General features: G+C 38.7%; 2 protein-coding genes across 4 annotated transcripts; both read left to right on the top strand.

The window, feature by feature from the left end:
* The first annotated feature begins 14,392 nt into the window (after positions 1–14,392).
* LOC139107693 (prestin) lies at positions 14,393–21,924 on the top strand. Of its 3 annotated transcripts, none has more exons than XM_070665499.1 (14): positions 14,393–14,633; positions 17,074–17,187; positions 17,433–17,594; positions 17,698–17,808; positions 18,030–18,205; positions 18,734–18,901; positions 19,289–19,393; positions 19,495–19,628; positions 19,862–20,024; positions 20,136–20,312; positions 20,400–20,672; positions 20,882–21,055; positions 21,201–21,327; positions 21,481–21,924. In XM_070665499.1, the coding sequence occupies exons 2-14, from the start codon at positions 17,091–17,093 to the stop codon at positions 21,657–21,659; spliced, it is 2,046 nt and encodes a 681-aa protein (XP_070521600.1). In that variant the 5' UTR covers positions 14,393–14,633; positions 17,074–17,090; the 3' UTR covers positions 21,660–21,924. The 3 variants fall into 3 exon arrangements, with proteins under 3 accessions (XP_070521600.1, XP_070521599.1, XP_070521598.1); XM_070665498.1 differs by lacking the exon at positions 14,393–14,633 and adding an exon at positions 14,890–15,244; XM_070665497.1 differs by lacking the exon at positions 14,393–14,633 and adding an exon at positions 15,329–16,083.
* Positions 21,925–22,385: 461 nt separating this feature from the next.
* On the top strand, positions 22,386–24,017 carry Spase12 (Signal peptidase complex subunit Spase12). Its single transcript, XM_070665502.1, has 3 exons — positions 22,386–23,054; positions 23,415–23,474; positions 23,555–24,017. The coding sequence occupies exons 1-3, from the start codon at positions 23,010–23,012 to the stop codon at positions 23,735–23,737; spliced, it is 288 nt and encodes a 95-aa protein (XP_070521603.1). The 5' UTR covers positions 22,386–23,009; the 3' UTR covers positions 23,738–24,017.
* The last annotated feature ends 1,262 nt before the right edge of the window (positions 24,018–25,279 follow it).

The raw sequence follows: 25,279 nt of genomic DNA, 5'->3' as shown, positions 1-25,279 counted from the left end.
TAATTGGCACTCCTCCACCCTCCCGAGTAACGTGAAACTTATCGAAAAAACGTGGGTTATTTTTAATGAAAAAAGAAAAAAGAAATTTCTACTCGCACGCGTTATTTCAATCACTGGCGAAGGCGCGTAAACTTTCAAGGCGGCGAGAACGCAACTTATCGCATTCGGCCGATACCCTCGGACTCTCTCACGGTGCAACGAAAGGATTTCTTCTCCGAGATTAAGATTCTCTGTGTTAGACACAGATTAACGCGCGACATACTTTTGTAATCCTTCCAGCGAAGGCCTTGACAATTTTTTAACCTTAGGCATAAGCGAGAAGAGAAGTATAAAAAAAAAAAAAGAAACGAAACAATTATGAAGGAAACGAAACGTTTAGAAAAAAGGAAAAACGGTCCTTGGTTTCGGAACTATATGCTACTCTCTTTACTCTCAATCGCGATTAAGCGTGACCAGTTTTTACGGCATCGTAGATCGATCGAAAGTCTAAACGAGGCTAATTGGCCGGCCACCGGTCGCCCCGAGTTTGCTAAACGAGGAAATAGAAAAAAAAAGGAAAAAAAAAAAAAACGTTAATTGCGAAACGTTTCAGAGTCGTTCGCACCGGCGCTAACTATGATTAAGTGAATATTCACTGTTTGTACCGAGGTATCGTGATCCACGATCTAAAAGAAAAGATAACGCCTACCGGAGATTAATAATGGAAGACGGCTTTTTAAATCGAGCACCGGGCGCGCGCGTCGAATATATTCGTAAACGATAATCGCACGGAGCGCGCAGCGCCTCGACCGAGGAATCAAATATTTCATTACGAACACAGAGCACAAATAATCTGGTTACGGTGACCAAATTACAACTAAAGTAAGCAGATTTGACGTGCAGTTATTGTTCCGTAGTGCCGCCGCGTTGCAAAATTTCTCCCGGTTTTCGTGGAACACGGTGCGGAGTGCAAGGCGAAGCGCGCGTCACAAAGTGATTGCATCCTTAGGTCGTTAATTATGTTCCGTATACTGAAACCAAAACGTTGTAGGATAACGGCGTTAACCACTTGACAGTTAGCTGCAGAAATTGCCACCAAGGTAGCGGAGGTGAAGCATGTCGCATCGGGGAGGGAGGGTTGCTAATACACGTTTACGTAATTTACATTGCAATATCGCTATCATCAATCAGCGTCGTTACAACATGATTATCATTTACAAACGACATCTCACCGAATTCCACGCAGTCGGACGGTACCCTGACAATATTGAAAGGGATGAATGGGATCTGACTTTGGCGTGACGAGAGAGAACGTGTTAAAATCGAGGTCCAATTTAATCCATAACGTAAACGGGGGATGCTTGCAGCATTTTACTTGTTATTATTTAATATTAAATATTAAAAATATCGATGTGTACTGAATTGTCACGTAGGAAATTCGCGAAAACCTGATATATTTAGTATCGGCGTAATGATAATTTGTCGCGGCGTACAGCCAATGTTTCAATTGGCGCGCTAATAGAGCGGATCTATCAGAGTAAGCATCCCTAGGCAAAACGTCAGGTTAAATTCCCGTATCAAGCTTCAAAAGATCTCGGATATTCCGGACTCCTTTCCGTCGATAATAAAATGCGCTTGACAGCACGACACTTAGAGATCCATGTGTTCAGAATCTAATTCTAGCGTTAAGTAACGTACATGCCAAGTATAGCTAATCGAGTTTTCCTATCAAAACCTGGCAGAAGCGACGAGTCATGCTTATATCGATTAAGGATCTTAATACGTTAGACGACGTAAAAGCTTTAATCTCCACTTGTCAAGCTAACTGAAAAGTGCGTGGCTCAAAAAATCGCGGCAAGTTAATCAGTCGATGAATATTCCGCGCGAATGTACGCGTGGCGAGTTAAAATAATTACTTTCTCGAGTCAGATCCGGCAGCTCAAGGGTCGCGATGAGAGACGAGGTAAATCGATTTGCGCGCTTTATCATTTAGCATCGCCGATTAATCATCATCGGCGACTACGTCACCGCGGTGACGTAATCCCCGATCCGAGGGGATCGGGCGCGTCGCGTAGCTCAATAATAAATTCCGGATAGAAAACGCCGGTAACTCATTTCTTAGGCACAAGGAGAAATTGCGCCGGATTACAGATGTCTATCGCGGCGGCGGGCCGTTACCTCATACGCGACTGCACGCCGGAACGGAATTATTCGCGTCACGATTGTGCAAACTTCCTCGCGCTGATTATATGCTCGTTATGACACCGTGACGCATTTCCGACTCGAACGTAATTTGCGTATTGCGAACAGATCGCGATACGTGAGAGCGGAGAAAGATCGGAAAAGCGACTTGATTTTCGCGCGGGGAGAAAGTGCTCGAGCATCCCGCGGGGAAAAAAAAAGGGGGAAAAAAAAAGAACCGAAAGTCGCCGCGCCGACGTAATTAAAACCGTCCTGTCGATTGATCGAGCGCGAGAAAAGCGAGGGGGACACGCTTCTTTCGCACGGATTGTAACGAGGATGCGCATTTACCGATGCACCGTGCACGGCGAGTACTAAGGTACTTGCCTGCCCGTGCGGACTCACACGTACACTCGATTATACAACACAATTGCAATTACGAACACACGTACACACATGTATACATATATATTAAGACGACTCGACTGTAAAAGTTAATATCGGTAATATCATTATTAATATTAATTTCCTTCTCATCCCGCATTTTTTTTTTAATTTTTTTTCCGTCACGTAATAAATATGTATATAAAAAATATATAATTATATATATATATATAAATAGGTGATACACAACGATGTCATAAATACTAGGAAGTAGCGGTATACAAGACTATTTAAACGAAATCAGCACTTAAAGAAATATGTATAAGCAGCAAGATGAGTAAACTATTATAAATAATGTTATACTGGCGAGAGCTGGGTCCCCAGTCGGGCCAATATTCGATAAATATCGGCGTGAAGGTCTCGAATTCACTTTTTTCTTTAATTATTTCCAACAAGTGCAACGCACGCGTTTCGATCAAACGGCCGGTTATACGTTTATTCTTCGTTTTGTGGCTGAACGTGCCACGAATACCAATTCCTGTTCGTGTTAATGCCTTTCCAAGTTTTATTTATTAATGTATGTGAAATACAAAGTTTCTCTGTTAGAATTTTTCACATTTCAAGATTTTCTTACGTTATATTATTAATATATTTTTTCAATTGTTAATATTAATAATTTATTAATTATTTAAGCTTGAGAATAAATAATTCAAAAGACTGTCTAACGCAAACAATTATTTAAAAAAATATTGCTAAAATAAATTAATTGATTTTAGTATTTTTTATCAAATTTTTTATAAAAAGGAACTTTTAGGAAAATGGAAAAGGTGCTGCACGAACACGGAAAATGATTAATCTATAAATGTTACACGAGTGTCCGTCAAAACGTATACAATATTCACGATAAGACACTCGGAAAATGAAAACGCCTTTCAAAATTAAAATCCAAAAGCGCGTTCATAAAATCCGGTCAAGCACTTCGTATCGAGAGAAATTTTAAGTAGATAAAATGAATACTTAAGCCGGCCGAAAATTCGACGTCGGAAACCGTAAAGTATTTACGGAAGTTTTTTTTCGAGCATTTTTGTTCTCGCTTAAAAGAGTAAAAGGTGTATACCTTCCCCACCGTTCCTAAACGGTTGAATCATTTTAATCATGTAATTTTATCGCGAAACGCGACGTATAGTTTCCAATACAAACGCACCAATAAACACCAAATGAAATTTTTATCGAGAAAAGTTTCGTTTATTCGCGCGAGTGCGCGAGATTTACCTTAGAGAGCAATAAAAAAAAAAAAAAAAGAAAAACCGAGTAATTCGCGTCTTAACCCAAGAGCAATAACGAAATCAATGCGGAAATTAATTAGTCGAATAGAGGCGACACCCCTCCCGCCGAAAGGGGGGTGTACGCGACTATACTTGTTGATCGCGAGTGTAGCCCTGGGTCAATAATAATTAATAATTGATAATGTCTCGGCTGTTTTCGAATTCCTCCCGCTGAATCATGCCGATGAGAAACGCAGAACACCTCTTTTGATACTTCAGAACGCGCGGGCGATTGAGAAATTTGTGAATTTCAATCTCATATCTAGTTGAGAGCGATCGTTAACGAGTCGCGCTCGAATCAGGGCAAAGCAATACTCAATCTAGCATAATTTTACGTGTAATGTCCAAGCAAAGTGATGTACAAATGTTTGAGCCAACCCAAACGCGAAATTTCGATGTTTACCCTATTTCGAGATGCTTTCGATTACGCTCGTGATTCGCGATCGATTCGACGACGCTGAGGAAAAAAAAAAAAAAAAAAAAAAAAAACAATCGCTGATGTTAGTCCGTAACAGAGCAATATAACAGCTTAAAAATTTTACATTTGTAGATAAGAACAAAAAAGAAAAAAAAATATATAAATTTTATAATTTTTATGAAATTATCTGGACGTAGACGATTCGCTAGTGTGTTTAGTAACATTTATAGCTTATGAAGTAAGCGGGTAATAATGTCTGAAAATACGAATTCGAAAGTCCAATAAATAAGTTGCACGACGAAGCAATTTGAGAAGTGCAACGCGCCGCGGAATTGTCGTGTAATCACGGAGCGCACCAATTTTTCATTGTTTTTTTTTCTTTTTCTTCTTTTTTTTACGTTACGCGAAGGACGTGATGAATGCGATCGAGGAAGTCGCGAGATCGAGAGAGGGAAAGAGAGAAATAAAATCGCTCAAAAGTGAAAACGAGTCAATAATAATGAAACGGAGTCAATACAATTTTTCAAGGATGAAACTAAGTCAATAAAACCTTAATAAGCGACGTAATCAATTAAAATAGTGATATTAAGTACAAAAGGGAGCGAAGGCAAGAACAATTCGCACAAATGGGCTATGCAAAGGTCTTCGATCCCTCTCTCGCAGGCGCTCGATCGATTCCACGCACGTTTGACGTAAGGGAAGAAAAAAAAAAAAAAGAAAAAGAAAAAAAAAAGAAACAAATAGATAAATAAAAAGTAACGCGCGTTTAAACTCGCGCCGCACTTTTGGGATGCCTTAAGCGAATGCCGAAAATCGAACTCGATTTCGAACGTGTCCGGGGCGTTGTCGGGAGCGTTAATGTTGTAGTTAGACGGTTAATAAGGCCGGTTCCTTGGAAATCGCGTGAAGTGATCACTTTTCGTACTTCGTATCGAGGAAATGTCTTCTACACCTGTCGTCGTTTACTGTGCTGTCCACTTTGTCTGTTAAACATTGTACACGCGTGTTCTTCGTGTGCGTGCGTCGTCTGTGTCTGCGTGTGTGTCAAGTGACAGCCGTCGGTGTCATAATCCGAAAGGCGCATAATTAAAAGGAATGTGGGACTGGTGTGTTTCGCCGCCGTTTAAATTGTGACGCGCGAGGTAACGCACGTGCGGGATCGATAAACGGCCGGCCTCTCGACTCACGAATTGATTCGCGGCACCGTCAAACGATAGAATAAATAAATGACGAAATCAATATCCGGGGCTTGTGTATCCGCGCGGGCACATCAAAGAGAATTGCAATATATCCGTAACTGAATTACCTCGCGATGACGTGCAATCTGAAATTTCGCGTAACAAAAGTCCTATATCGTCCCGCTTCCACAAACGTGTGCCGGAAAATGAATTTGAAGAGAAATTAAATCGCGCGTTAGAGTTTTTCGGTGTATCGGATAATTTAGGGGAAAAAAAAAAAGAAAAATTTTATTTCCGAAGGAGGTCAATTGACTTTTCGGTTTGGAGCTGCGAAAACGTTGTCGACAGTTCAGTTGCGACGTATTGTGCAATTTCGAAACGCGAATGCGGCATTTTCACGGAGATAAGTTTAATGAAAACGTTCGTTAATAGGAAAGGAATGTATTACGAATACGCGAAGCCGAATAGAGTACACCTTCCATCTAACGCTATATCAACACGAGCTATTTCTTCCCCCTTTCATCTTCTCAAACGCTCTTTTCTCTTACTACTGGAACTAATTCCATGTTAATCCAATTAAACGTGATTTTAAATCGTTGTTAGTGTTAAGAAACGGGAAAGAGATACAACGATTAAACGAAAGCAACAAATTTTACAGAGTGAATCTTTCCCTGAGGGGAATAGGAGAATGAAAGAGAGAGAAAAAGAGAGCGAGAAAATGAGAACGAGACATAGAGAGAGAAAGAGAGAGAAAACGGAAAAGAATGATTAAAAAAAAAAAGAGAGAGAGAGAGAAAGAGAAAAAAAAACAGAGAAAAAGTGCCTATACGCCAGTAAATTATTGTTTAGCGTGTTAACGCATTTCATGCGAGTACGGTCAGTGTCAATTACAGGTTTGAAGGAACTGCAGACGACGTTGAGACAAAAACAATAAAACGGCTCCCTAATAAAAAACATCTCGGCTACAGTAACGCGATTCTGAATTATTATTATTCTTGTTATTGACGGCGAAAAACCAATAACCGCTTGTCGAACGGCATGAGAACAAATTTACGAAGTAACGAGGATGATTTCCGCACTTGACTTAAGTGCATTTTAAACGTATTCAATTTATTTCTCAAAACTTGTCGCACACAGCAGTAAAAGCGCGCTGGTATTGCGCCGACTAGAACAGATCTTCGATATCCCCTTTTGCATATTCACACAATTACGCAACGAGACTTTACGTAATTTATCACAAGATCGTGGAAGAAAAAAAAAAGAAACAAAAAAAAAGAAAAAAAAATTGCCGAATCAGAAATGTCATCGCGTTTCTCAGTTCGCTTTCTCACGTCTGCGGCGTTTCACTGCTCGATTACGAAAGAATATATTAAATCCGTTAAAGAAAATCGCATGTGGGAGATGCGGCGCGACGCGCCCACGGCGAGATCATCCTCGTTGATTCGACAGCGAATAAAAACGGCCGCGACACTTTCAGGATGTATGTGATATCAGGTGAACCTTTACCTTACCTATAACGCATATAGATATTGATATTGTACGTATTGTGATAGTTATCCGTAAAAAAAAAATCCAGCAAACGAAGGAAGAGGAAAAAAAAAAAAAAAAGAAAAGAAGATTCGCCAAATCGAGCAATCCTACATCCCTGTCCGCCCATCCCCCCGTTCCGAGTACGACTGATATTTACAGGATATTGTTCCAATTGGATGCTCCCAAAGAAGCCGGGGTATTCAAAAGCAATAACTTCGTAGACGGCCGCGCGTCCTTAATGAGGCGCGCGTCCGATATAATAATAAATATAAATTAAAGAAAACGAGAGAAAGGGAGGGAGAGAAAAGGAATGCGAGCGAACGAAAGCGAGGACGGATAGAATGAAGCCGACAAGTAGATCGGTAAGTTTTCCGCAATATTTTTAAGCTTACGCAGACGGATTATTTACGTACGCGCGTTTAAACGGACGGAATTAAATAATCTAACGGCGAAATGATTGGAACGGAAACGATCGAACGCTTGTAGATAGATGGCGAAAAGATTATAGCGCGCGTGATTAATAGAGAATTAAAGAGTAGCGGGATTGAAAATTGCGTCCGAACGTGAAGAACTACGAGCGTACGTATACAGGATTTGACTTCGTGAAAGATGACGAAGGCGAGATTGCATAATTTCACCACGGAAGCGTGTGCGAAATAGGTTGGGGAAAAAATCCGAAAAAAAGGACGAATTACAAAAAGAAGGAAAAGATGCGTATGTAAAAAAAAAAAAAAACGAATGTTTGTGCTTGTGTGCATGTGTACGTGTGTGCGCGCATAGGTATTTTATAGCTTTTACTTAAGAGTGCAGTACACACGCAGAACATAAAGTTAACTATATTTATAGAAATATGTTGACGCAGTTATTACCGACGAAATTATATCGAATTAATTAATAGGACGGCGTGATTAAGTTAATCACGGTTAATCGCGCACGTGTGCACGTGTGAGCGGTAGAGAGAAAGAGAGAGAGAGAGAAAGCAAGAGTGCGTACTTTAACCGCTATAATAGTACATTTGACAGCAAGTCGCATTAAGAATTACGACCACTACGGTTATCATTATACGCAGCGATGATAACGGTGAACAATATTATTATGATTACCATTATTATTATTATTATTATTCTTACCACCACATTAATCTCACTATTATGATTAATTATTAATTAGTAATGAGAAGAGGAAACTACCAATAAAATATACCTTGCATGATTAGTAGGGCTATACTGCCGCCGAAGCAATACAAAGAGCAATATAGAATTAAAAAGAAAAGAAAAAAAAAAAGAAAAAAAAACGAGCGTAATTAACGGCGTAAAGGTAAATTATATTATACCGATAATGAAGAAAAAAAAAAAAAAAAAATTCGTAGATAACACACATAACACACGTATCGTGTAACATATACACGCATGCGGCGCACTCGCATGTGCATATTTTTACACAGAAACGTACACGCTTCACGACACACATCCACACCTACACACACATACATACACGTATAATGTACACGTATACAAACGCATACACAGACATTATGTATGGCCCTTAACTTATTCTGACCGTAGTGCTAATTGTACTTAGCATTTACGTAGATGACACTAATTGCCTAGATTGACCAGCCTGGCTGGCTAATTAATTATTTGCCGATCGAGACTACTTTCGACGGGAATAACGTTGGCGCGTTTAGCACGTAGTGAGCGACGATAATAAACATTCCAGACGATTGTATTTCGCCTCCAAGGTAGTGATATAGTTACTGTAGATCGCTAATGTATTTCACTCGGTGCCTGTGACAGCTGGGATCGCTATTCATGCTTATCAAAAATCTTGAGTTCTTTCTAATTGAAAACCGGAGGGGGTTGATAGGAGAAAGAAAATCGACATTTCGAGCACACTTATAGGAAATTTCTGCAATTCACGTCGCAACAGCGCATTCGATGCTATCTATTCAATTTATTCGTTCAACCACACAAATCTTCTGTTAGTAAGAAAGAAGAATAAAGGACAGAGCAGAGGAGGAAAGAGAGAGAGAAAAAAAAAAACTGTGACTTTAAATGAACTTTTCACTCGTCTCGACGATCTCGTCAAAGTTTCAAGATGAAATTGATCGAATAAATTAAATTCGGAACACCAGTCGTTTAGTTATTAATAACGTGCGGATTAATAAAGTGCATCTGCGAATTAAAAATTTGCGACGTCTAAGGTGCAAACGAGAATAAATAAAAGAATCATAAATCTATAGCTCGTAGTTTCCGTAACCTAGATACACGATAGCGTCAACTTCGATCCTCCCGTCTGGCTGTAATTTAATTACAGCTGAATGAATGACAGCAAATCGATAATATCCAATGAAAGTTATTCTCTCGCTGATACTTTGATAATAGAAGAACTCGAAATTATTCAGTTTCTTTAAGGAGACTACATTTTTACGTCGACACCGAATACGCGCAAATTTTTAATCGCACATTCTTAAATTATCGAAAGTTTTTTTTCCCCTCCCTCCCCTTATCATTTATCGATGTGAATCAAGGCAAATATAATGAAGTGACATGAATTACTCACAGTCTACTTAAACTTCATTGGACCGAACAGTTTGTTAACACGAGCAAACACCAATAATTATCACGGTGGTAATGAAACGCGATACCCGATATATTCGTTGACGCAACCGTTTTTTTTTTTTTTTTTATCCAACGTTCAAACAACGCCGTTTGCATCTCGCAGGTAGCGTCGAGCTCGCTCGTTCGATTTCGTCTCTCATTTATCTTAAGAAGAATTTATATGAGAACAAAGCGAATTACGCGTCGCAAGTAAACACGTTTCAACGCAAAGTGCGAGATGCGGATCGCGGTGGGCAGTTGCGAGAGCGATTCGTAAACGCGTGTTAAAAGATCCGTTGTAAGGCTCGAGAGATACATGATTGCACGTATGTCGAGGCACCTCCGAACCGACCAAGCTGTTCATAGGTACCAGCTGGAACATGTAGTATTAGCATGGTGTGAAAATGATAGTGACGCTAGATGAATTAGCTTTAAGCTTCTTTCTCGCTAACGAGAGAACCTATTATTGTAACGAATATTTACATACATTTGTATTATTTGTAAACTAGCGCTAATACAAAACTCCAATTGTACATCGACACGCGAGACAAGACCTAAAAAAAAAAACGTTCATCCCGCCCTCCCCACCTTCCCCTGCTCTGACCTCCTCATCTTCTCCTATCTCTGTAAACCTGCCTCCTACCGTCTGGCTCGCGCTCTAGCGGGCGCTCTTTTTTGTAAAATCTCTAGTCTCATTTCTTCGTTCTGAAATCTGTAATCTTGCTCTATAACGTTTCGTCTATATATCTCTCTGTATATCGGGCCTTTTCTCCAATTGAAGAAAAAAAAAAAGGAAAAAAAAAAGAAGATTAAATAAAAATGAGGAAGAGAGACGAGAACAAGAACCTTACCTATCCCGACATGCTTCTCATAGTGTTGGATGGTAACGTTACAAGACAAAAGGGAAAAAAAAAAAAAAAAAACGTTAATTGAGCATTGTTATCTATGTAATACAACATAGGATGTTTTGTATTATATTTTCATAATAAATAGAAACGTAGAAAAAGACGTATTAACCACATTCGTGTTATTTCACTCGCAGGAACATCTTTCAACCTCCCCCCTCCCCCGTCGTCCTAATTCTCTGATAATTAAGTTATTGTTATAAGCTGTCAGGAACCGGAGGGTCTCCCGGCCACGAGAAGCGACGTGAGTGATACGCCGTTGACGTGGGATCGGATAAGTTCTATTCCAGAAGCTTGCGATCGATCTCGCGGGCATATTTCGTAAATCGATGGCGAGTGCTAGCAATAACTAACGCGGTAAAAAAAAATAAAAAAAAACAGGCTGTGTTCTCTTAAAAAAAAAAAAAAAATTGCACAACATTTTCAAGACTCCTCGCTCTAACAAGAAGAATCGGAATATCGTAATGTGACAGATCGCGACGAGTTGCGTTCAAGCGGAAGCCGAAGTGAAGCTTTAAAGAAACGAAAGTGGAGTAGTGGGCTTAACGTTCGAGTGCATATTATTCGATATTTCAGCACGTATTATTGGACCGAGCTTCGAGAGGCTCCGCGAAATCTATAGAGTCGGTCACGTATCGGCTCTTTCATTATAAGGCTGCCGGTACTCCGCCCGCGCAGCGGCAAGAAATAAGTGCACGGACATGTTGAGCTTCTTTCGATTTCTCTCTTTCGATTCGGAACAAAATTTCGCTCGTTTACATCGCCGGGCGCGGCCGACGAGAGCATCCGAATTAATCGCGACATTGTGCAACCTACGACGTTGCGATGCAATCATGCATCCGCGGTTTGCATACAAAACAGAACTATCCAACTTCCTCTGATTGCGAGTGATCAGAGAAGTCAATTACCTCCGACTAGGAGCACCTCTGAGGTCCATTGTTCGCGAAACTTTCCCGAGTGAAAATCGAGCCTAATCCTTATTTAACGATTAATCAACCGATTCATGATTTATCTCGCATCTGTCTGGCAAAACTGTCCAGCGCTGAGCCAGAAATGTAACGCTCGATAACGTTTAGATAGCGGGTAATTATTCCTGGCTGATAACGAGTTAGAAAAGCTAGATATATAATACGGTTTCCGTCGCGTACTAGTCTGCTGCGCGTGTTGATTTACCTCAACGCGTGCTCGACTGCCGAAACTGCTCGCTGACCACCGCGGTGGTGTGAGTACGTGCGTGTGTTTACATCTGGCCGGTGGCCTTCCCGTTCCAAGAATCCCAGCTCGCAAGGTGGAGGACGCGCGGGCGGAGGACAGCAAGAACTGGTTTGCCCGGCGAATTCGGCAGTCGAGCGAGCTTTGCGTAAGGTCAGAACAAAACAGTAAACAAGTACGAGGCAAAAAAACGTTCAGATGTCTATTTAGATATACGGTCCGCGCGGAACAGTGACGAGACGATCGATGCTAGACGGATTTTGTTTTTTTTTTTAAGTGACAACTTAATTTTTTGAAGATCGTCACTAAGAAATAAAACTCTTATAATTTATGACAAGTACTAAGCTCGTCACTAGTTAAGAAATCAGAATAGTTATAAATTTCTACTCGGATTATTATATCACGTCACGTATAAACTTTTGTTTGATAATTTCGAGGAAAAAAAAAAAAAAAAAAAAAAAAAATGTGCTCATCACGCGCGTATTCTCGAAATAACATGGGACTTTCTCGATGTGTCATTTTGAGTGATCATCCCCGGATAAGGGCATCCCTTGACCTTACACGTGCTTTTCATCTCGGACAATATGGACAGACAAACTACACGCTCGCATCGGAGGCGCCGTGGAATTTATCACCGCTGATAAAACCGGCAAACAAGCAGGCACAAATAAATCGCATTACTGGCGAAATAAAGCGGCGCCGCTGTGCTCACATATACATATGTAATATTAACGCGATAAAAGACTATCGAATACTACGCGACGCTATGCTGCTAGCAAGCCATTTCAAATAATTGCTAATTAAAGGATTAAAAATACATCGCGCTGGCGCAGTAATTTTTCTACCGCGTATTTTATAAACTTACACACGTATTACGAAAAAGGGAACGTAAAGATTTTATTATTGCCCGATTATTGCCGCTTGTTCCGCGATACCGATTGATTCCCTCGTTTGGTTCACTTCGCGCCACGTGAGTAAATAACTTAGTTTTTATTCGTTTAGAAATTTTGATTAGGTTAATTTTCTGCGCGCAATATACTGTTCCCCAAAATTAATATAACTACTTTTGGACTACGTGAGTTTCGAACAAAATTTTAATAAAATAATGGAGAATTAATCTTGTGAATCCCACTGTGTGCTTCACGTTACTTAGTTATCTCCTTCAACGAATGTACTGAAATGCATATTATTCGTAGTCTGCGAACAAGTACAGATTAAGGAGAATTTATATGCTCGTCAACTGGAAGAGTTCAAACAAAGCAGCACACGACGATGAGGTTTGTTTTATCTTGTCGAGTTTTCTGTTCGGTAAAATTATAACATTCCATTTTACGAATTTACTAATAAATTCATTAATAATAATTCAGGTAGCGCGTATGAATATTGAAATTAAATTAATTAATAATTACATTTAAAATTTTCAGATAAAATAATTTAATTACGTTACGTCTCCGACAAAAAAAAAGAGAAAGAGAGAAATATAAATACGGATATTTGTTTCTTTATAAATATAAATATGCCTAGTGATTTTAATTAATGTTTGCTTATTATGAAGAATGCATACGTTCAACATTATCATAAAATCGGAGTTACACGGCCTCACGAAGTTCTAATTTTAATGTGTGAATATGAGTCAAGTACATCGGTAGATCTGGATCGCTACTATGTACGATAATCAAATATACAGAGAGTTTTTGTTTGCATGATTTTATCATCTAAATATAACCATGAAATTATTAGTTTGCATCTCCAAAGTGCGATATCGTACCGTTATTTAGTTCAAGTACGTGCAAACTTCGAACATAATTTATTACAAAAATTTTAAGGAAAATAGACACCTTTTACTTTAGATTCTTAATTTTGTAAGATTCTATTAATTTTTTTTTTATTTATTAAAAAATAAATTATACTAAAATAATATTTAAAATATTGAATTGATAAAATTAAGAAATATATGTATTTATGTTTAATAAGTCTTATTATCTCTTTCTTTCATCTAAGATGCACCACGACAGACAGAGAAGGTGCGTTCCGCTTAATACTTTGCCATGACATAGATATTGAGAAAATTAGTGTTTTAACTTAATGCCGCAATATCATTCCGTAAGCGTTATCTTTCTTTTTTATTCTACACGCAATGTATAGAAAGAAAAAACGTCTTTTTATATAAAATATTACAAATGCTTTATAATGCCAAAAATAAAAACTAAAAAAAAAGCAAAATATTTTACCTAAATATTAATTAAATATAAAACTTAAAGAAAAAAAATTTATAGACATAAAAATCTGATTAAAGTTACGTTAATTAATTTTTTTTTCTTTATAAAATTAAAAGCGTTCGAATAAAGACAAACGGAATATAATTTATATTACTATTTAATGTTCCTTGAAGTGCACATTTCAACGAAGTCGACTCCCCTCTGTCTGTCTCCTGTCGCAATCGGCGTTTGCTCGTGATCTCTCAAGATCAAGAGAAATCTGACCGACATTTATTGTCCTGAAAAGAGGAACGAGAACGCCTCCATCACTGATTAGAGCAGCAGATGGAGCGTTAACAATCAGTGACGCGGACGAAATTCTCTCCAAAAATTCGTGGCACCGTACCCCGGGAGTTGAATTTCCGAGGGCAACGAGTAACGTGCTCCGCGGCCAGTGTCTATTGCCTAAGGTCGACCCGTTAATGCGTAATCGAAACGATCTCGCGAGAACGAAAGCGCGCGCGAAGAGATCAGTCATTGCGCCTGGCCGGACACGAATCCAGCGAAATAAATCTACGGATTAACGATAAAAAGTTTATTAGACAGTTTCCCCGCACGCTTTTCTTTTCTATTCTCATCGATTTGGCCGCGCACCAATTCAGAGAACATCTAGTCAAGACCAAACGAGAGAAAAAGATCGCCGAACTCCGTAAGAATATACAGGTATGAAGAATATTTATTCTAATTCTTTTATATGCAACGCGATTGATTAATAAATATATTTAGAAGTAATATATAATTTTTTCGTGAAAATATTTTTAATTTTGAATTCAATTTCTCTTACGTCAACATTTATAATGACGCGAGTGCTATCGCAACGCATTTAGTAAAAATGACAAGTGTGAACGCTGAACTCGTTCGTTATCGTCGGCGTGATGTAACTGGATTGCGATATAACGTTAATGGCTGGCACGCGTACTGTCTCACTATTCACGCAATTTAGTCTCCCGCGACATGTGACATCATGCCGCGGATCGAAAGAGAGTAAACGTCATGCGGACAGATCTTTAAATTCATTGTGTTTCGCGCGAAGGATCTGCGCACATGTGTTGCTGCAAGAAGGCGCGTGTTGCATTATGTGTCCGTTTATCGTCGTGCACGCTTGCGAATCGCGAAACCACGCGCGTGTTCGAATGATCGTCCGACTGACAGCTGGCGTGGAACAAGGGAATTTAACTAACTGGATTACTAATTCGGCTGAGCGCGTTTTTGCTGTCCCGCGCTCTTTTTATCCCCTACGTTGTTATGGTGAAAGTTATCACTCGCATATTGCAGTAAGTGTGCTATTATTACGATCAATGATTATCGCATCACGTGTGTGGCGACGTGAATTCGTAAGAATCATTCAAATGGTAGATACGCCTCTGCGTTTCGCACAACTTAAGTTCTTTACGTTAAAAAAAAAAAAAAACCAAATTTTTAATGGAACTTTTACAGTTTCAAGCTTTTGAACACGTCGTACGTGAAACGATAAGAAGTTTACGTAAAATAAAAAAAAAATAAAGTAAGATTCAACTTAAAATTTTTTACGCAAACTTCTTATCGTCTCACGTACAAAGTATTTAAAAACTTCGAAGCTGTTAAAATGAATAATTAATTTTAAAATGCAGTATAATTATTGCGATAAAAAAAAAAATTGTTGAGTGATAAGCGTGCAACGTATGTATTCGACGACGAGTCTTACTCAACGTCATGTGATACTCTCTCGATTAGTCTTTCCCTTCCTCTACCGCACGCAGCATCGCTTAACGATTCTCAAGTCGTATCTCTGTATTGATGTAATATCAATTGTCGGGATTCGAAATTCGCTTATCTATTATCTCAAAGACCAATTAGCGGCGCTCGACGGAATCCCAATAAGAAAAGTAAAGCCTTGAAAGTACAAGGCATGTATCAGGCGACGCAGCCGCGTATTATCCACATTACGAATTATCTCTATTGAAAATATTGAATCGGCCAATTATGAGTATCACCGAGTATGATTGCGAGCGTGCTCTTAGTTATCAGATCTTCTTAGTCCGTGAAAGTTCTCGCGCTTATCGTGAGTAGAAGCAGGAATAATCACCAAGTTCCGAGATACCGAGCGGAAGATACATTTTCACGATGTCAACAGGTAGTTGATCGAAATAATCATTTTAACGCCACTGAATTTATCGATTTAATCGCAACGGCGATTATTGCCGGCTATTATCCATTAGATTGCCACTTTCGTCGGGCTAATCTCAGATTAGTAGATTTATTTCGTTCGAATCTTTAGCAAATACGCGTAAAATAATGGCAGATTTTCTGCGAGGTAAAAAAATATTTAAGCCGTATTTTATTAAAAAAAAAAAAAATTGATTACCATTTAAATATTTATGAATTTTCGTAAATATTAGCACGTATTTTATGAATCAATAAAATTTGCATATATTGTAACTTTATTTTCCGATAGAAAGTTGCCTCAAATATTGACTGTAATTTGTCGAGCGATCGAATCAAACAATCCCGTTATCTTTCGACTGTATTATCACTTGATCAATTTCTTCTGACAACGCCCACCACGTGAATCTAATCTACTCACAGTATTCATTTCGGTTTACGCCGGGCAAACGAAATTTGCTTGCGTCAATTTTAACTTGATAGAAAATTCGCAAGATGATAAATTGCGCTCGTTGTATGCATAAGCTTTTCTGGCAATTACGTCCCGTCACTTCGATGAAATATGCGTCATTAGGCGCAACGTATGCACCCTTTGCTCGACATATATTGCATAAATGCATTGCATATAAATAGTGGAAATAAATATTTTACATTTATCTCGTAATTCGAATCACGTTCTTTTCTAATTCCTCACGTTATCCACAACTTGTATCAAAATTTAAAAAATTATTTTTAAATACAGTATCCACGTTGTATTTTTGCATTTTAGTATTACTAAAAAGAAACGTACGTTATAAATTAAGTTAAAATCTCTTAAAGTCGAGTTGTCTAATGACGATGAACAACGAGCGCAATTTATTTATTAACGTTCGCCGAAAAAAAAAAAATAAAAATAAAAAAACCTGATAAGCGCAAGCACGAGCATGAAGTGATATCTCACCCAATTGTTGCTCGTTCGCAGACTACTTGAGCGACGATATGTCGACGACTACCCCAGAATTGATGGTCAGACGACCGGTCTACCAACAGGACGAGCTTAATCACTTGTGCAAATACGTAAAGCCTAAGAGAATCCGTAAGTGTCGAGATCTGTTCGTACGAGTATGTACTCGCCGCGGATAGATCGCTTAATTTTTTTATTTTTTCCTATTTTTTCTTCGCCGCGTTTGCTTTTTACTCCGACTCGCGCGGCTTCCACGGAAGAGCATTTCTCCACGTGGCAATAAAAGCTGATAATTATTTCTGTCTAAAACTAACGTTCTAATCGCGTTGAAATTACGTCGCAACATGTACAACCGTATAAAATTTATAATTCTGTAGTTCGCAATGAGGTGTCGAAACGATGTAAAAATATCAAGCCGGTTGCGTTTTTAAAGAGAACGATACCTCTAACTGACTGGCTTTATTCGTACGACTGGAAGAATAATATCTTAGGAGATCTCGTAGCTGGAATTACTGTCGCTGTAATGCACATTCCACAAGGTATGTTACATTTTATAATAATTGAACTCTAGACATTTCACTCTCTTTCTCTTTTTTTTTTTACAAGTTAATATCACGCGCGATGTTGTATGTTCTCATATAGGTATGGCGTATGCAATATTGGGCAATGTCCCGCCGATTGTTGGTATCTACATGGCTTTCTTCCCGGTTTTGGTTTATTTCTTTCTGGGCACGTCCAGACACAATTCTATGGGTACGTTTTTTAATAGAAATTTAATTTTTAAAGAGAACGTTGAAAAGCGCAAAAAAAAAAACACGAAACGAAAGATTTAAGACGATCTGCGAGAAGCTAAAGATTTGTTGAAATTCACGTATGATTACGCATCTGACGTTTACTTAAATATTACATTTGGTCAGCGCTCTGCAGAAAGCCTCGTAATTAAGCAGGGGATTGCCGCTTTTCTGTTGATTAAGGTACGTTTGCGCTCGTCTGCATGATGACTGGCAAAGTCGTTACGACACACAGTAGCCCTGCAGTTTCCACAAATAATACGTCAACCGTGAACGGCACCTTAATTTCCGACGTAAGCCATCAATATTCGCCGGTGGAAGTTGCAACTGTAGTCACATTCACGGTTGCCGTTATACAGGTAACCGCATCGCGCAATCACGCACAATTCATCATCGCCGGTTTTTTTTTTTTTTAATATTTTACAAAGATTACAGTCCCATCTATAATAGTACTTCTAACTTCTCGCAAACCTCTTTTTTTTTCTTTTTTTATTTCGCTCAATTTTAAATATAGGTTCATTAAAATTAAAATATTGAAATAATTTCAACTTTATCCCGAATAAAAAAAAAACTATTATTTAACTACGCGTACGTTTATCTTTTAATAAACTTTTAAACTGCCTAGCTTATCCTGCCCGAAGGAAATAGATTTCAGTTCTATGAACATGTATTTTTTGTCTTGTATTTTAATTTCCTACTCCCGGGCTACATTTCTAAAGCATGGCTAATTTAAAAAAAAAAAAAAGAAAAAAAACTATGCACGTCTTTAACATTTCTCTTCGGCCGGTCCGCTTTTAATTATCGTCCCTACGCCGGGGCGCATATTCGTGCAGCGCATTTCGCACTCTTGACCTCTCGCGATATCACTCAAAATCTCTCTCGTCTAGTTAGGAATGTACGTGCTGCGTTTGGGCGTAATCTCGTCCCTCCTCGCGGACAGTCTCGTGAGTGGATTCACGACCGCAGCGGCGGTGCATGTATTTACATCGCAAATAAAGGATCTCTTTGGATTGAGCAATCTACCGCGACGCAAGGGTGCATTCAAACTTATTCTCGTGAGTATAATAGCAATCGAGATTCGTTTGGCGCAACGTCAAATCGAGGCCTTTTCTCCTGGGATACATCACTTCCGGTATGTATCTCAGGGGAAGTCTGCTCTATTTTTTTTGCCCCCTTCGTTATCAAATAAAACGTTTGCGCGCGCCAAATATTTAGGCAGCAAACGGTTCCTGTATGCCCGTGCAATCAAATTGTAATTTTACAAACCTCCGAGAAAGTGACTACGTAATGCATTGAGAAGATTACGCTATTATATTAAGAAAAAAAAAAAAAATGAAAAAAAGACAAAAGAAATATCTGCACCACGCTCTGCATCATGCAACACTCAATGTTTACGATAATACGAAGTCTCAATCACCGGTTTTCTTTTCTTTCTTTTTCAGACTTACGTAGATGTTTTCAACAGCATAAACAACGTCAATACTACGGCTGTGATATTATCTTGCATTACTGTTTTAGCAATTATTTTCAACAACGAAGTTCTCAAGGTTAGTGATACGATGCTATTACGTTTCGCGTGTGAATTTCGCGCTGATTAATTTTGTAAAATTAATTGCATTTATTATTTAAAAAATAATTCGAATTTCAGCCGAGGATCTCAAAGCTATGCCCTTTCCCGATTCCAATAGAAATGCTCGCGGTGGTGATCGGTACCGTGGTATCGATGCAAATGAATTTCGCGGATACTTATAACGTAATAACGGTCGGCGCTATACCAGTAGGGTAAATGTTTTTTAATCCTTAAATTAGCATGTGATTACGCAGCTTAACGTAGCTCTAGAAAGCAAAAGACTTTCGCGAATTTCTCATGTGAATATCAAATTTTTCGTATTAAAATTAATTTGCTAATTTTCATATCATAAAAAATCATGTATTTTTAATGAAACTAAAACAAGCCGTGGAAGCGCGATGTTTCGACATGGTTCAAATTGTTATAATGTCAAGGTTTTTTTCAGACTACCAATCCCGTCTGTACCGCCGTTGTCTCTTGTGTCCAGCATTTTAATAGACAGTTTCGTAATTACAATGGTTGCTTATACAATATCAATGTCTATGGCATTGATTTTCGCGCAAAAAGTGGGTTATGAGGTCGACTCCAATCAAGAATTGATGGCGCAGGTATGCACTTCGCAATTTTCTTTTTTTTTTTTTTTGTTTTTCTATTTTTAATATATATTTTGTTACTTTAATATTTGACCAATTTCACCCAACGAAACGGAATATTTACAGGGACTGGGAAATCTTGTAGGCTCTTTTTTCTCCTGCATGCCCATCACTGCCTCGTTATCGAGATCATTGATTCAGCAAACTGTAGGCGGACACACGCAATTGGCGAGTCTGATATCATGCGGAATTCTATTGAGCGTAATGCTGTGGATTGGACCGTTCTTTCAACCTCTACCACGAGTAACTATTTTGTTTGTCGTTTCTACATCTTGCGATATAACGGTGACCAAAGTGACCGGATTTAATGCTCGCGTGGGGAACGCGCAGTGTGTTTTAGCAAGTATTATCGTGGTTGCATTGAAAGGGATGCTGATGAAAGTTACCGAGCTCGCGCACTTTTGGAGATTGGACAAAACAGATGCCGTTATTTGGTCCGTCACCTTCGTCGTCGTGGTACTTTTCGACGTCGAGTACGGATTATTGGTCGGCGTACTTCTATGCATCGGAAGGCTACTCGCTCTCGCGATGCGACCTTACACGTGTAAGCTCGCTTTAGCACCGGGCACTGAACTCTACTTGGATACCAAAAGATATAAAGGAGTATGAAGAACTTGTAATTAAAAAAAAAAAAAAAGAAAAAAGAATTTCTATTTTCTCACGACTCTCATTAAATTTTTTAATAAGTTCCACAATTTACGTAGAGCTTTTTAATATAGAATTTTAGTTAAATCCGAGAAATAATTTCAAAAAAACGGTAAAATGTCTACGGGAGCTAATAAAGGAAATACATATTTTACAAATATTCTCAGACTGTAGAGATTCCCGGCATCAAAATATTCCACTATTCCGGCAGTCTGAATTTCGCATCTAAGCAATACTTTCGCGAGGAGGTCTATAAAGCTGCAGAGCTGGTGCCACAAAAAGAATTTAAAAAACGATTGCAAGCTGCATGCAACGGCATGGCGGCGGAGGAAATTAAAAAGGTAAATAATGCAACTTGTACTACTTTCCAACTGTCTACCTCTCTTGAAATATGTTCAACCACTCTAATATAATTATAAAATATATAAGAATTTTAAAATAATTATAATATACTACAAATAATCTCTTGATTCACGATTTTTACAGCTGCGCGTTCTCATATTGGATTTTACTGCAATGTCCCACATAGATCTAGCAGGCGCGAATACTTTACGAAATATTGTCGACGATTATTGCAGCATAGAAGTGTCTATATTTATAGCAGGCTGTTCCGGCAAGTACATTTACATAATTATTAATAAAATATAATAATAAATAATAATCTTCGATTTTAATACTCCGTATAAAGAAAAATTAAATATTAATTAATCTTGAGCGATAAGAATGGCTCTTTTCCAGTTCATTGCGTGATCAAAATCGATTACAGGTCCCATATACGAAACGATGAGGAAATTCAATCTGATCGAGCACAACGAGAACCACTTTTTCGGCATGTTCCCTACCGTTGCTGATGCGGTACATTTCGCGCGTTCTCACAGCGAAGTGCCATCGACACCTGCATGGAGCACTTGCATCCAAGATGAGAACTATATAAGCAGACTGTGAAACGATCGCGAAACGAAGAAAAAAAAAAAAGAAGAAAAAAAGAAAAAAAAAAGAAAAATGCCTGTACGCAACATTAAGAAGCGTTTCGTTGAACGCTTCCACCGCGACGGCTATTCTACGCGTCTTATCGCGATTATTTACGCGCTACGCAATGCAGATTATTTATCAAATATAATTTCACAAATTTTAATGTTATATAAAATTAACGAAGCAAGGAAATAATTAAGTCCAGGGATATAGAAATAAAATTAATTATACAGAGAAAGTTATTTAGATTTATCTCAAAAGTTTCTAACTTCGTTTGAGATTCCATCGCTTCCGTTATTTCTAGCGGCGCGGGACGCTTTGCTTTTTCGCGACTCGCCGTTTAATGAGATGCCGCTGGATACTGTGGAACGTAACGCTCGCGACGATACCTGCCGTTTATGCCGAACGGCGAATTTCTACTTCGCTGATTGCGTGCGACGCGATGACTATTTCGATATTTGGCTGAATCGCGTACGATTTCTTTTCGGACTGGTTGCGAATGCGTCGCGTGCGTGGAAAAGCGCGCCGGGCCTGCATGATGCATAGCCGAAGTGTGTCGTTAAACAGCACGACGGCCGGGGAATCTCTATGAGTCTTTTATCTGCAGGTACGCCGAATGTGTAGAAAGCCGTCGGCATATCCTGTCGCGCGATGGAACAAACCCCGTGCGTGAAAACACTTTTGATTAATTGCAAACCGCCTAGGCATCGACGACACGTTCTCTTAGAAGCCGTATTTCATTCTCGCCGATTTCATTTCGTTCGTTAAGACGTCGATGAAATATTAAGAAAGCCAGTAGACGATCTATTGTAACATTTCTATTGTAACGTGGATTAACGGTAAAATTAACTGAACTAAATTATTATTAATAATTTAATACTAATTAAGAGTGACACGCGTGCGAGAAAATTTCAAGCCTAGTGCATATACCTTGCGACAGAAATTGCACCAACGAACGTACGTGGAATTTATCTCGATGAAATCGAATTTTTCGACATGTTTGCACGCGCAACGTATCTATGTGTTACATCTCCGCGTGTTTTAACATTTTAACGACGTATCTGGGTGGCTTAAGTATGTTTATTATTTATGACTAGCTCTAAAATTAATCGGGTTATTTTTTCAGTTCGCGCTTTTAAACAAACCGATAGATTGTCGTATCAAGATGCATTTTAAAATTCGCGCTGCACGTGCGCGCCACGATATTCTCACCTCCACGCAATACGACGTATGCAATACACATGATTGCGCCCAACGCAGCTCAACGTCATCAAATTCCTGTTCGAAGTTAAACTTGACCGAAAGACCGTTCGTTTATTCACGATGAACGCGTGGATACAATATTTTAAATCGATCCCGAAGCACATGGTGAGTAAGGACGACCGAATCACTCGGTTATCGCTCGCGATGAGCACGAAATATTAAAAGTGAGGTTAGAATTCCCTCGGTGCCGTATGCCAACACAAATAATTTTTTCGCGAGTTAATTTACCGCGAGCTTTTTAATAAACTACTTTTTTATGACTTTTATCCATCCAACAGTTACTTATAAAATCATACTCGCTGACCTCTTATTATTAACAAAAAATTCTGGATACTAACATTAGAAAACATAAAATGATCTACTTGACGTTTTTTTATAATTATTACTCGTTTTTTTAAATTGTATCAAGACCTTTAGTAATTCTAATATTAATGTATATTTTCTAATTTATGCTGTTTGTTTTAGGATTATGATGGGCAAGCTAGAGCAGAGAAGTTATCACGAGTGATAATAACATTATTTGGAGTGAGTTGAAATATTCTGGAAAATATCTTATGGAAGTACCCGTTTGTAATTGTAATTATTACAGAATTATGTTCTTACAGGTGGTTGGTCTAATCTGGGGATACGTCATTCAACAATTTTCCCAAACAATCTATATTTTAGGAGCAGGGTTTGTTATGGCAGCGCTAATCACTGTACCACCATGGCCCATGTATCGCCGCAAGCCATTGGAATGGCAGAAGCCACAGTCTGAAATTATCACAAAGCTCAAAAAGAAAAAGTAACTGCTGGATGGATTTTATGATACATAAATTCAACATGTTAAAATGTGCAATCTCCAAGACTTAAACTTGATTGCTGGTGTGTGATGGCAGTTAGCATTTATTTTTGTGCAGTTATGTGAGATACAGATGTTTCTGAATTATGAATGCAAGCGTATATTCAAGCAGGTATGAATGTGAAAATCTTAACACTCCTGATGTATTTATTATGTCGATATTGTACCATACTGTACACTCAATTCTTTTTTTTTTGTGTATTGCATAATAAAAGTTTCGGCATTTATTGATTGATGTAATTAAATCGAATAACTTTAAAGTAATTTAGCCTAATTCAAGAAACCTGAATACGACATAAGAAGAAAAATACAAAACGAGGTACACAACAAGAAAAAACAAAAAAAAAAACTGCAAGTACACTTTAATTAAATGTAGCTTGGTAATTCGAAAAAAAGAATCTATCTAAGACAATTTCGTCGAATAAATATTATCTCATCATGAAACATTCATAATTCTTATCACTGCTATCGAATAAGGTGAACTCAGAAAGTACGAGCCGCATGTATAATCAAATAATTATCCAACGTTGTTCGGTTTCGTATTATAGGTGGTTACATAAAGAAGAAAAAAAAAACCGGGGAAGCCGAACGTAATCCTTGCAACAATTTCTCACAGGCGATAGCGTTTCCCTTCCGCAACGGAACCGTTCTTATATAATCGCCCGTTCCAGAAACGGTGGCGGCCACGGATCACCTCTCTCGAGTGGCCGATCAATTACTCTGCGATCTTTCCAGCGATTACGACATCGTCTTCGACCAGATCTGTTGGACGCGCTCCAACATTTCCAGCGAACTTTCATCGATCGCGCAAACTGACCGTCATTTCCCTCAAAATCGCCGCGCCTATTGACTTTCACGGAGATCCCCATCGCGCCTAAGACGGTAATTGTCGCGGTGCGAAAAATGTCGGGATCCAAGCATGATGTGGTTAAGTTATAACGTCCGAGGGGGCTTTCTCTTTCCTCGCTTATGTCGACGCTAATCGCCAAATGGACTTGCTTACAGAAATTTGAGCTGTTACGTTTAAGCGTCCTATGACTTTCATTTCGAAAACGATTGATCAATATCCGAATCAATCTGCCTTTTGATTTTTATGATTTTTAATACTTTTATTTAATTTGATCATTTATGTTAAGCCCGGCCCGGTTCAAAGGGAATAGTGTCATATTATTATAATGATAATTTCGGATTAAAATATGCAAACGGATTTCTGAATTTCTGTGTACGAATATAAGATTTTAACCGTGTGAAAAATGTTCTAGCCCAGTGCTTGGTGGTCATACGAGTTCACAAGTAAAATAGGTAACCTGAAACAGTCAGGTTCACAGGCGGATAAGATAAATGATGATCACTCACCGTTCGATGCTACTCGTTCTCCCAGGCTCCTCGTTTGGTTCATTGGTGTTCCGTCCTTCCGTCCTTCCCTCCTTCTTTTCCCTCGGTCCATCGTAGGTGTGTCTTACCAGCCTCTTATCCCTTTGTTCCATCG

This window comes from Cardiocondyla obscurior, linkage group LG13 (assembly GCF_019399895.1).
Source record: "Cardiocondyla obscurior isolate alpha-2009 linkage group LG13, Cobs3.1, whole genome shotgun sequence".
Taxonomy (NCBI): Eukaryota; Metazoa; Arthropoda; class Insecta; order Hymenoptera; family Formicidae; genus Cardiocondyla; species Cardiocondyla obscurior.
The sequence above is the reverse complement of the archived record's forward strand: the minus strand, read 5'-3'. Positions and strand labels throughout refer to the sequence as shown.